General features: G+C 40.4%; 1 protein-coding gene across 1 annotated transcript; it reads left to right on the forward strand.

Moving 5' to 3' along the window:
* Positions 1 to 9,052: 9,052 nt before the first annotated feature.
* On the forward strand, positions 9,053 to 9,885 carry LOC121993795. The gene has a single exon (XM_042548103.1). The coding sequence runs from the start codon at positions 9,128 to 9,130 to the stop codon at positions 9,752 to 9,754; it is 627 nt and encodes a 208-aa protein (XP_042404037.1). The 5' UTR covers positions 9,053 to 9,127; the 3' UTR covers positions 9,755 to 9,885.
* Positions 9,886 to 10,174: the final 289 nt, after the last annotated feature.

The following is a 10,174-nucleotide window of genomic DNA, read 5'->3' on the forward strand; positions in this document are numbered from 1 at the left end:
CAGTCAAGTAATCAGAACTGGAAGGATAAAGATAACAAGAAAGACCCAAGCAGGAAGATGTTCGGGTAGTCTGTGAGTATCCAAAGGTATTTCCAGAAGGGCTACCTGGACTACCTCCCAACAGAGAAGTGGAGTCAATTTCAAAAGCTCTGTACCGAATGTCTCCAGCAGAGCTGAAAGAACTACAAGAACAGTTTCAGGAGTTACTTGACAAGGGTTTCATCCGCCCTAGTCATTCACCCCGGGAAACTCCAGAGTTGTTCGTTAAGAAGAAAGACGGATCCATGCTAATGTGCATAGATTTTAGAGCGCTGAGCAAAGTAGCAGTTAGGGACATGTACCCTCATTCCAGAATAGATGATCTATATGATCAGCTAAAAAGGGCAATAGTGTTCTCTAAAATAGACCTGTGCTCTGGGTATCATCAGTTGGAAGTGAAAGAAAGTGATACACCCAGAACAGTTTCCAGGATCAGATCTGGACACTACGAGTTTGTAGTCATGCCTTTTGGTGTGACTAATGCACCAGCGATTTTCATGGACCTGATGAACAGAGTGTTCAGAGAATACCTTGACAAATTTTTCATTGTGTTCATCGACGACATTCTAATCTATTCCATTACCCCAGAGGAGCATGACACACACTTGAGAATAGTTCTGCAGACCCTTCAACAAAAGCAGCTCTATGCTAAATTCTCAAAGTGCGAATTCTGGTTGGAGCAGGTAGCGTTTCTAGGTCACATAATTTCTAAAGAAGGCATTCAAGTGGATCCAGCTAAAATAGAAGCAGTCAACAACTGGAGTAGACCCAAGAATGCCAGGGAGATCAGAAGCTTCCTTGGTTTAGCTGGGTACTACAGGAAATTTGTGGAGGACTTTTCCAGGATAGCCTCTCCACTAACAGCCCTCACCAGAAAGAACAAGAAGTTTGAATGGTCAGATAAATGTGAGCAGAGTTTCCAAGAGCTCAAGAAGAGACTGACCAGTGCTCCTATTCTGATTGTTCCAGAAATTGGCAGGAGTTTCGACATCTACAGTGATGCTTCCAAGATGGGTTTAGGAGCTGTACTCATGCAGGAAGGAAAAGTGATAGCTTATGCTTCCAGACAACTCAAAGATTATGAAAAGAACTACCCCACTCATGATCTTGAGCTGGCAGCTGTGGTCTTTGCACTAAAACTCTGGCGACATTATTTGTATGGCGTTCAGTGCAGAATTTTCACAGACAATCAGAGTCTTAAGTACTTCTTCACTCAGAAGGACTTAAACATGAGACAGCGTAGGTGGCTAGAGTTGGTCAAAGATTATGACTGTGAAATCCTCTACCATCCAGGCAAAGCTAATAAAGTGGCAGATGCACTAAGCAGAAAATCCAGTGCATCCCTGATGTCTTTGTCATCATTGGCTCTACCACTGCAGAAGGAGTTGTCAGATTTTGGAATGGAAATTATTTATGGGCAACTCTCTACATTGACCTTAGAGTCTACCTTACTTGAGGATATACAGAGAAAGCAAAGTGAAGATCCAGATATCCAGAAGATCAAGCAAGAGATACAGAAAGAAGAAAAGTCAGAGTTTCGAGTATCAGACAGTGGAATTCTTTATCAAGGGAGTCGCCTTTGTGTCCCCAATGATGAAGAGCTGAGAAAGAAAATTTTAGAAGAAGCTCATAGTACACCTTATTCCATGCATCCTGGTTCTACCAAGATGTATCAAGACGTGAAACAGAGATTCTGGTGGTCTGGACTCAAAAGAGATGTAGCTAAATATGTCAGTACCTGCCTGACATGTCAGAGGGTCAAAGCAGAACACCAGAGACCAGGAGGAGTTCTACAGCCTCTTCCTATACCAGAGTGAAAGTGGGAAGACATATCCATGGACTTCATAACAGGTCTTCCAAGAACCACAAATGGATATGATGCGATATGGGTGATAGTGGACAGATTGACTAAGTCTGCTCATTTTCTAGCCATCAAGGTGTCCCACTCTATAGAGCAGTTGACACAGTTGTATGTTAAAGAGGTGATCAGACTTCACGGAGTTCATAAATCTATTGTTTCTGATAGAGATGAGCGCTTCACCTCTCACTTTTGGCAGTGTGTTCAGACTGCACTAGGCACCAAACTCAAGTTCAGCACAGCTTTCCATCCTCAGACTGATGGACAGACAGAGCGTGTAAATCAGATTCTAGAAGATATGCTCAGAGCTTGTGCACTAGATTTCAAGGGAAGTTGGTGCAAGTACCTGTGCTTAGCTGAATTTGCCTACAATAACAGCTATCAAGCCACTATCAAGATAGCGCCATATGAGGCATTGTATGGCAGGAAGTGCAGATTACCCATATGCTGGCAAGAAGCAGGAGAGAGAAAAGAAATGGAAGTAGAACTGGGCATTCAGACAGAACTGATAGATGAGACTACTCAGGCTATCCAGAAGATCAGACAGAGGATTGAGATTGCCCAGAGTAGACAGAAGAGTTATGCTGACACACGCCGTAGGCCACTTGAATTCCAAGTAGGGGATTCAGTATTTCTCAAGGTCGCTCCTATGAAGGGAGTGATGAGATTTGGCAAGAAGGGAAAATTAAGTCCTCGTTATGTAGGACCTTATCTGATCACAGAAAGGATTGGGAAAGTAGCTTACAAGCTGGACTTACCACAAGACATGTCAGCAATACATAATGTATTTCATGTCTCTATGCTAAAGAAGTGTCTTCATGACCCCAGCCAAGTGATTCAGCCTCAGTCAGTGCAGATCCAAGAGGATCTTAGCTACGAGAGTAGACCTACACAGATAGTGGACAGAGCAGTCAAGAGATTGAGAAACAAAGAAGTACCACTAGTGAAGGTCGTCAACCGGAAGCACGAGGAAATCACTTGGGAGGCGGGAGGACGAGATGAGACAGAAGTATCCAGAGCTATTCTAAGTTCGAGGACGAACTTTTTATAAGGTATGGGGAATTGTAACGACCCAATTTTCCCTATTTCAAGTTTTAAAAGTCCATAAAAATATTTGGAAATACTTTTAAAATATTCTAGAGATTTTTAGGAATTTTTAGAGTATTTTTATGTAATTTTTGGAGGTCGTTTAGTAGGGTTACAAAAAGAAAGAAATTTTGACAAAAAACCGTTGAAGGCGAGGTTCGAACCTACGACCTCGGTTCGGACTGACCCAACAGAACCTGGCCCGACCAGTTGAGCTACGCTCGTTCTGTTAACTAGGTATGGAGAGAAAAATATTTAAAGTAAAGTTATATGGAAACCCTAGAGATAATAAGAGGGAAAAACTTAAGTGATTTTTGGGAAAAGAATCTTTTTCTCCCGAAATTCTTTCTCTCCTCACCTCTCTCGCGCGACAGCGGCGGCTCGGGCGGAAAACACACCGAGGCAACGGCGCTAGGGTTCCTCTCCGGTGCCGGTGAAAGGATTCTTCCGGCCGGCCTTCACTCGTACGTGGTCACCGTGACGAAGGGAGCTCGGGAACTTAAGGGAGCCGCCGAGATCTTCAAGCTTCACCCGAAACCCTAGAATTTTGCTCTTCTCCGGTTGTAAGTCCAAGAACAACGAGGTGAGTTGCTACTCACCTGCAGTAGGATAGCTCCGCGACATTGATCTTCTTTTCCTTTTGATTTCGGAATTTGGTTTCACTCCTTTTCATCCACAGCATGCTCCTATGTTTTGGATTGAGTTTGAGCCGAATTTATGCTTGCTAGGGATTTAATTCTTTTTGTGTTTCGGATCATGTTGCACAGAATCTGTATGTTAGAAGGTTAAGGGTAGATTTAAGATTCTTTTTCCTTCTTCCTTGCATATATATACCGTAACATGCTTAAGGGTCTTGTTGTTGCCGTGAGTTTCCAAGAGAAGAACAGGAAAAGGATTAAGTAAGTGGAGTGTTTTGCTCTTATTGGTTTCTTCCGTGGCACTAAACAGGGAAATGGACTATGGTTTCGGGCTGTTTTGAAGTAGACTTGAAGAATTTTGTTGCTTATGTTGTGAACATGTTTGCAAGGTTTTAGTTACAGCAGTACTTTCTGGTTGGTTTGTGCCGGGGAACATAACAAGAAGAACAAGCATGTTTTGGATCCATATTAGTTATAGACCTTTTATTGAATTGTTAGAGCATGAAATGTTCTAGATTTATAGCTCTTGTTGGATTTTCTCCTTGCTGCAATTAAAAGAACAGCTTTGAAATTAAGCATATCAATCTTAGACTTCTTTGTTACCTTAATTAGCATCTCAGTCTTAGCATACTAGTTTTATTTGCACTTCTGCAAGCTTGAACAGCTCTGTTTAGAGCTTAGAACAGTTTCTCTTAAATCGCATATTCGCAAGCAAGAACAATTTCATTTAGGGCCTAGAACAACCTTTCTTTATTTGCATTTCTGTTTGTGTAGCAATAGATGTATATGAACATATCTTCTAGTTTTAAGTTGCATTCTTTTGCCCTATTTTACAATATGTTTAGGAAGCTTAATGTTGCTTTCTTTTGTACTATTTTAAAGCATGATTAGTAAGTTCAAAGTTACTTTCTTTTGCTCTATTTTATAGCATGATTAGTAAGTTTAGATTTGCTTTCCTTTGCTTTGTTTTATAACATGCTTAGAGAGTTCAGATCTGTTTCCCTTATGTTATTTTTATATAGCATGTTTGGTTGGTTGTAATTCTACACTTGATAAATATATCTACAGGATTTTAATAAGCTTTAATCAAGGAGTATGAGAAGTATGAGTAAAGAAAAGAAAGAAAAAGGCCAAGGCCTTAAGTAGATACCAAAGTCAAGACTTTAGGGATTTTAGTACACAATGTGCTTATTAATATGCCAAGGCATTTAAAGAAGTAATTAAGATAATAAGTATTTTACTTTTAAGAAGAGGCTAGTACCCGACTTCCAAGGTTGTCGTTAAACAAATCCAGGTGTCTAATTCCAAGGTCTTGGCCCTGGTAGACCAAGGTCTGCTCTTTTAGGATTGGCGGCTCGCTACCCCAACCTATTAGGGAACGCGCATAAAATGGTACTATGCCTGGGCCCAAGAGAAGTTGATTATTATTTTCAAGTATTAAAGTATAAATTTTAAACAAGTGAAATAAAAGAATAAGATTAGAGTAAATGAAGTAAGTTTCACTTTGTTTTAAAGATCAGCAAGTTTAGCTTTCTTTTATGCTAGCAGCTTTTACATGTTTAGTTTTTTACATGTTATTTATTTGCTAGTTGATGAGCATGTTTAGCTTTATATGTTAGCATTCCAGTTAGTTTGCTTTCTTTATTAGTTTATGAGCATGAGTAGTTATACATGTTATCTTTTCTGTTAGTTGATTTTTTTGCTATTTATGAGCATGAGTAGCTTTACATATTAGCATTCAGTTTTAGCATGTTTTTATTTGTATACATGCATATCGAGTTTTTGTGAGTTAGATAGCGCTCACTAAGCTTTATGCTTATAGACTGCACTTTCTCCTACTGCAGATAAAGAAAAAGGAAAGCTAATATGAAGGAAGGCGACAAGGAGATGCAAGAGGGGTGTGTGATGTCTGCACTATGGAAGTCCTAGGGATCCTTGCGAATAAAATAAATTATGATTTGTTCTTTGAGTTAATTAAGTCTTTATGTGTTAAGGAAATTTGATAACTGTTTATAAGGACACTTGATATTGTGTTTGCTATTCAGTTGTGGTGGTGGATTAGTTTTACTTTATTGTTGCTGAGTTAGATTTATTATACTGCGTGGTTGATTGTTATGTGTTCCAGCCGCTTGTGGCTGAGTATATATACTGCATGTATTGTTGAATATGGTCACCGGTACAGGGGAGACTCTGCCGAAATTTTTCGGTAGGGTTTTCATGTGGTTTTTAATCACACCGGTTAAGTAGAGTTAGTAGTTAAGTAACGGTCATCCTTAGAGAATAGTAGTAGTAAGAAGGGTGGTCGTTACATTTTACTTTTATTAGTGGCACTGTACTGGACTCTCAGTTGTCCTTGGGTTGGGATCCCATAGTCGTCCCTAGGTTTAGATAACCTAGTAGTAACGGCACGGCCGACGGTCGACGACCCGAGGGTCGTCAAATGGGCCGCCAAATGGGCTGCCAAATGGGTCGGGTCGTTACAATAGTAAACCCTACTAGATTCGGGACCAGCTATCTCGGGTCTAGTTAGGGATGCGCGCATAGCAAGTACAGTTGCCGGGCCCAAGAAGAAAGTTGATTATTATTTTGAAGTATTATATGTATAAGTTTTTGAACAAGTAAAGTAAGTTTTACATCAGTATAAAAGTATTAAAGAAGAAGTTTTTAAACAAGTGAAATAAAAGAATAAGTTTAGAACAAATGAAATAAGTTTCATTTTATTTTAAAAACAGCAAGTTGAGTTTTCTTTTATGCTAGCATGTTATTTAGATTAGCTTATTGTTCTTTGCTATTAGAAGAGCATGAGTAGCTTTACATGTTTAGCATTTTAGTATGTTTGTTTCTTTTACTAGTAGATGAGCATGAGTAGTTTCCCTTTTGAGCATTCAGTTTTAGTTTTCAGTATATGTATATGCATATCGAGATTTTGTGAGTTAGATAGCGCTTACTAAGCATTTTGCTTATAGTTTACATTTCCTCTTACTGCAGATACAGATAAAGGAAAAGTTATAGCAAAGGAAGGCGACAAGGAGGTGCGGATGGATGTGTGATGCCTGGACTATAGAAGCCTTGGGATTTAGCATAAGAATTTATTAACAAAGAGTTGAGTATAATGTATTAGATGAGTCATTTAGTCTTCCGTTGCTAGTTAATTGTATGTTTTGAGTTCTCCGAGAGTTTTAGGATTTTCTATCAACATGTGAACAAGGATAGTTAAGTAAAGTTAGTAGTCCAGTAGCGCTCCGCCCTCACAGTCCAGTAGTGAGGAGGGTGGGGTGTTACACTAATTCATTTGGAAGAGCGATTAAGTAAAGTGTATCAACTTTGTTAGCATTGATCGCTCAAAGAGCAGCTATGTAAGGTGTAATAATCTTCTTAACAATAATTGCTCAGTGTGCTTGCTGTTGGACAAACTATTTCCCCTAATGTATGGAATGGATGTTCTTATTTGGTCTTTGTGACTAATTCATTTTGCTCTGGTCTTCGTGACTTGATCGTCAAATAGTCTATATGACTTAATCAGTCTTTATGACCAATTAATGTTTGGCTTTGACATTGTGACATGATCACCATATAGTCTATGTGACTAGCATGGTCTATGTGACCAGTTAAACTTTAAGGATTGACTTGGACAAGTAGGAGATGTTGGTGTTAAGAAGGTGAAAGGGTGCTTCTTCCCTTCCATCTTTCAAGCCTTTCACCTTCCTCCATTAATGGAGGTAGAGGAAGAGTCATCTTCCTCTATATATAAGAGTGTTTAAGGCAATTGGTGTATGACGAGAAAGGAGTGCATGCATCAGGAAAAGATTGTTGCATTGTGTACGCAGATGAGATTGAAGCACAACAGAAGTGTTATCAGAATTCTACCAAGACTATGTGTCTTGCAGAGAAGGAGAACATCCATTAGAGAGAGATTTGGTTTGTGAACCATGAAGAGTTTTTCGATTCTGTGATCGTTCTTCCATCAACAAGTCTTACTGGGGCTGATTGCAGATCTGCGGGAGATCGCTGTAAGTGTTTACTATTTTTCATGTTTTTGAACTATCAACAACATCTTCAACTGTTCAACTACTGCTCACGATTCATCTCGATGATAAGAGGAACTACGAGGATGAGAAAGATGGTGTCAGCAATCCATGCATTTTTTTTTTAGTGCTACGAAGGTGCTTTGTGGTCACAATAGCATCCTCGGCGACGGTGGCCCTACCTTGTGTGACAACTCCTAGATGAAGCTCAACGTGTCGGAGAAGAAGTCATTTGTCTACTCCGTAAGCGAACTCTTCAACGGAGACGAAAGAAGAGATTAAGTTTTTTTTTTTTAAGAAAAAAATAAAGTGGTTACAGTTTTTTCCAGATGAACAGTAAAAAGTGGCGTATTATAGGAAAGAAAATGAGAAGGCATTGATCAATTTTAAAAATGGGTACACTTTTTGAATAATATGGAAAACGTAGCTAAATCTACAAATAATTATCATGAATTGTAAACAACTGTAAATCTAAATGGATGTCGCCGTGGAGAAAAACCTCAACTATGTGGTTATTATAATCTCTCTCTGATGCAAATTAAATTAGTTACGAAAGAGAATGCCGTTCCAATTAAGCTAAAACGATAATAAGAGTATATTTACAAAGCCTTTAGATCAGATAAACAATAAATTTATTAAAATCTTAAATAAAGAGAAAAATGTTTTAACATTATTTTTTCTCTCCGGGGCAAGATAGGTGCTCGTTTGACCCAATCCGTACTACGTGGATCCACCTGTACTTCATCGGGAAAAGTCAACGTTTGGATCGAAAATTATTTAATGGCGTCTATCTTCTAGATAAATAATAATATTGTCATTTTGTTGTTAGAATAAAGAGCCTTAAACGATAGGAAAAGGACAAGCTGTTAAACTTGAAATTATTTATTTTCCTCCGTCCTAACCAATCAATCGACAACTTCATCCCACATCCACGTTTTTGTAATGGCGATAACGCGAGATTACGAGAAATCTACGAAGTTTCCGATTAAGAAATAATAATTAATAATATTTTCTATATTATCACACATTATAAAATAACAAGGAGTTTTTTTTGTTTTGCACCATGAAACCTAACAATATTAGATGCTATAGAATATCATAAAATAACATGGTGGATAGATGTGAGGGAAACCAAATTTTTAAACATTCATATTTATAAAAAATAAAATAAAAAATCATTGATAACTCTAAAGAGTTATCAATGCAACTTGGAGGCCAAGTTGAGAACTTTATTTATTGATGTATGGATTGGTTGTGACTTGAGAAAAGAAATAGAAATAGAAATAGAAATAGAAAAATATAGAATGTCAACGTTACTATAAAATATTATTATAATCGTCATTTCAACTCCTTATTCCTTATCTCCCCACTTTAAATGCTTCCTTTTGCCCCACTCTGTTCCCCATTAAACTGCTTTACTTTCACTTTTCTTCCCTTTTCTTTTCTTCTTCCACAACTTCAATCGAAATCCAGGCCCAGCCATGAAGCTCGTTTGGTGCCCGGACACGGCCGTAAAGGCCTACATCGCTGCCGTCAACGCCCTCTCCGGCCGACGCCTCGACGACACCAGCGTGGCTGAGCTCGTGGCCGCCATGGCCGGCGGCTGGGGAGCCCAGCTCGTCGTCGAGGCCTGGGCTCACGACGCCGGCCCGGCTACTTCCCTAGCTCTCCACGCCGCCGTCCAGCACACCGGGGGCCGGCACGTCTGCGTGGTCCCCACCCAGGAGGTGGCGGCGCAGTACGACGCCGCGGCGGAGGTGCTGGTGGGGGACGCGGGGGAGGCGATGGCGGCGATGGAGGGGGTGGACCTGGTGGTGGTGGACTGCCGGAGGCGGGACGCCGGGATGGTGATGCGGGCGGCGCGCCCGGGCGCGAGGGGGATGGTGATGGTCTGCGAGGGCGCCGCCGGCGTCCGGAAGCGCTGCGGCGCCGCTGGGGTGCTGGCCGCCGGCACGAGGTTGGTGCGGCGGACGTACCTTCCGATCGGGAGCGGCGTTGAGGTGCTCCACGTGGGCGTCGGAAAGGGGCCAAGCTTAGGCGGCCGTGGCCGGTGGATTCGCCACGTTGACCACGATACCAAGGAGGAGCACGTGTTCCGGCGCCGTTGATCCCTTCCAATTTTGACAACATCGTCCCATAAATTTGTCTAATTCTAAACTTTTGGCATGTACAAATATAATTAAGCAAGTTGGAGAAGTTTGTAACGGACAAGTCTGTACATTATTCAGCTAATCACTTTGTTTAATTCGGTTTCTAATTTTTTTTATATTAATTTCCTCCAAATTAAACACATGAATCTAATAATAAGACAAATAATTACTTTCTCTTTTTCGCTATGATATCCCAGTCTTCGATCTCATTTCTCTTTTTCAGCATGTCTTATCACATTAGAAGACAACCGCGTTACCTTTTTCTCCTTGTGTTCTCATTTTTCTCTCTTCAGTCCTCGTACCCAGCAATTTCTTCACGGCAAGTTTGCTTCGTCCCACACTGTTTCTGACCATGTTCATACTCTCCTCCATTCTATT

This window comes from Zingiber officinale, chromosome 6A, assembly GCF_018446385.1.
Source record: "Zingiber officinale cultivar Zhangliang chromosome 6A, Zo_v1.1, whole genome shotgun sequence".
Lineage (NCBI taxonomy): Eukaryota > Viridiplantae > Streptophyta > Magnoliopsida > Zingiberales > Zingiberaceae > Zingiber > Zingiber officinale.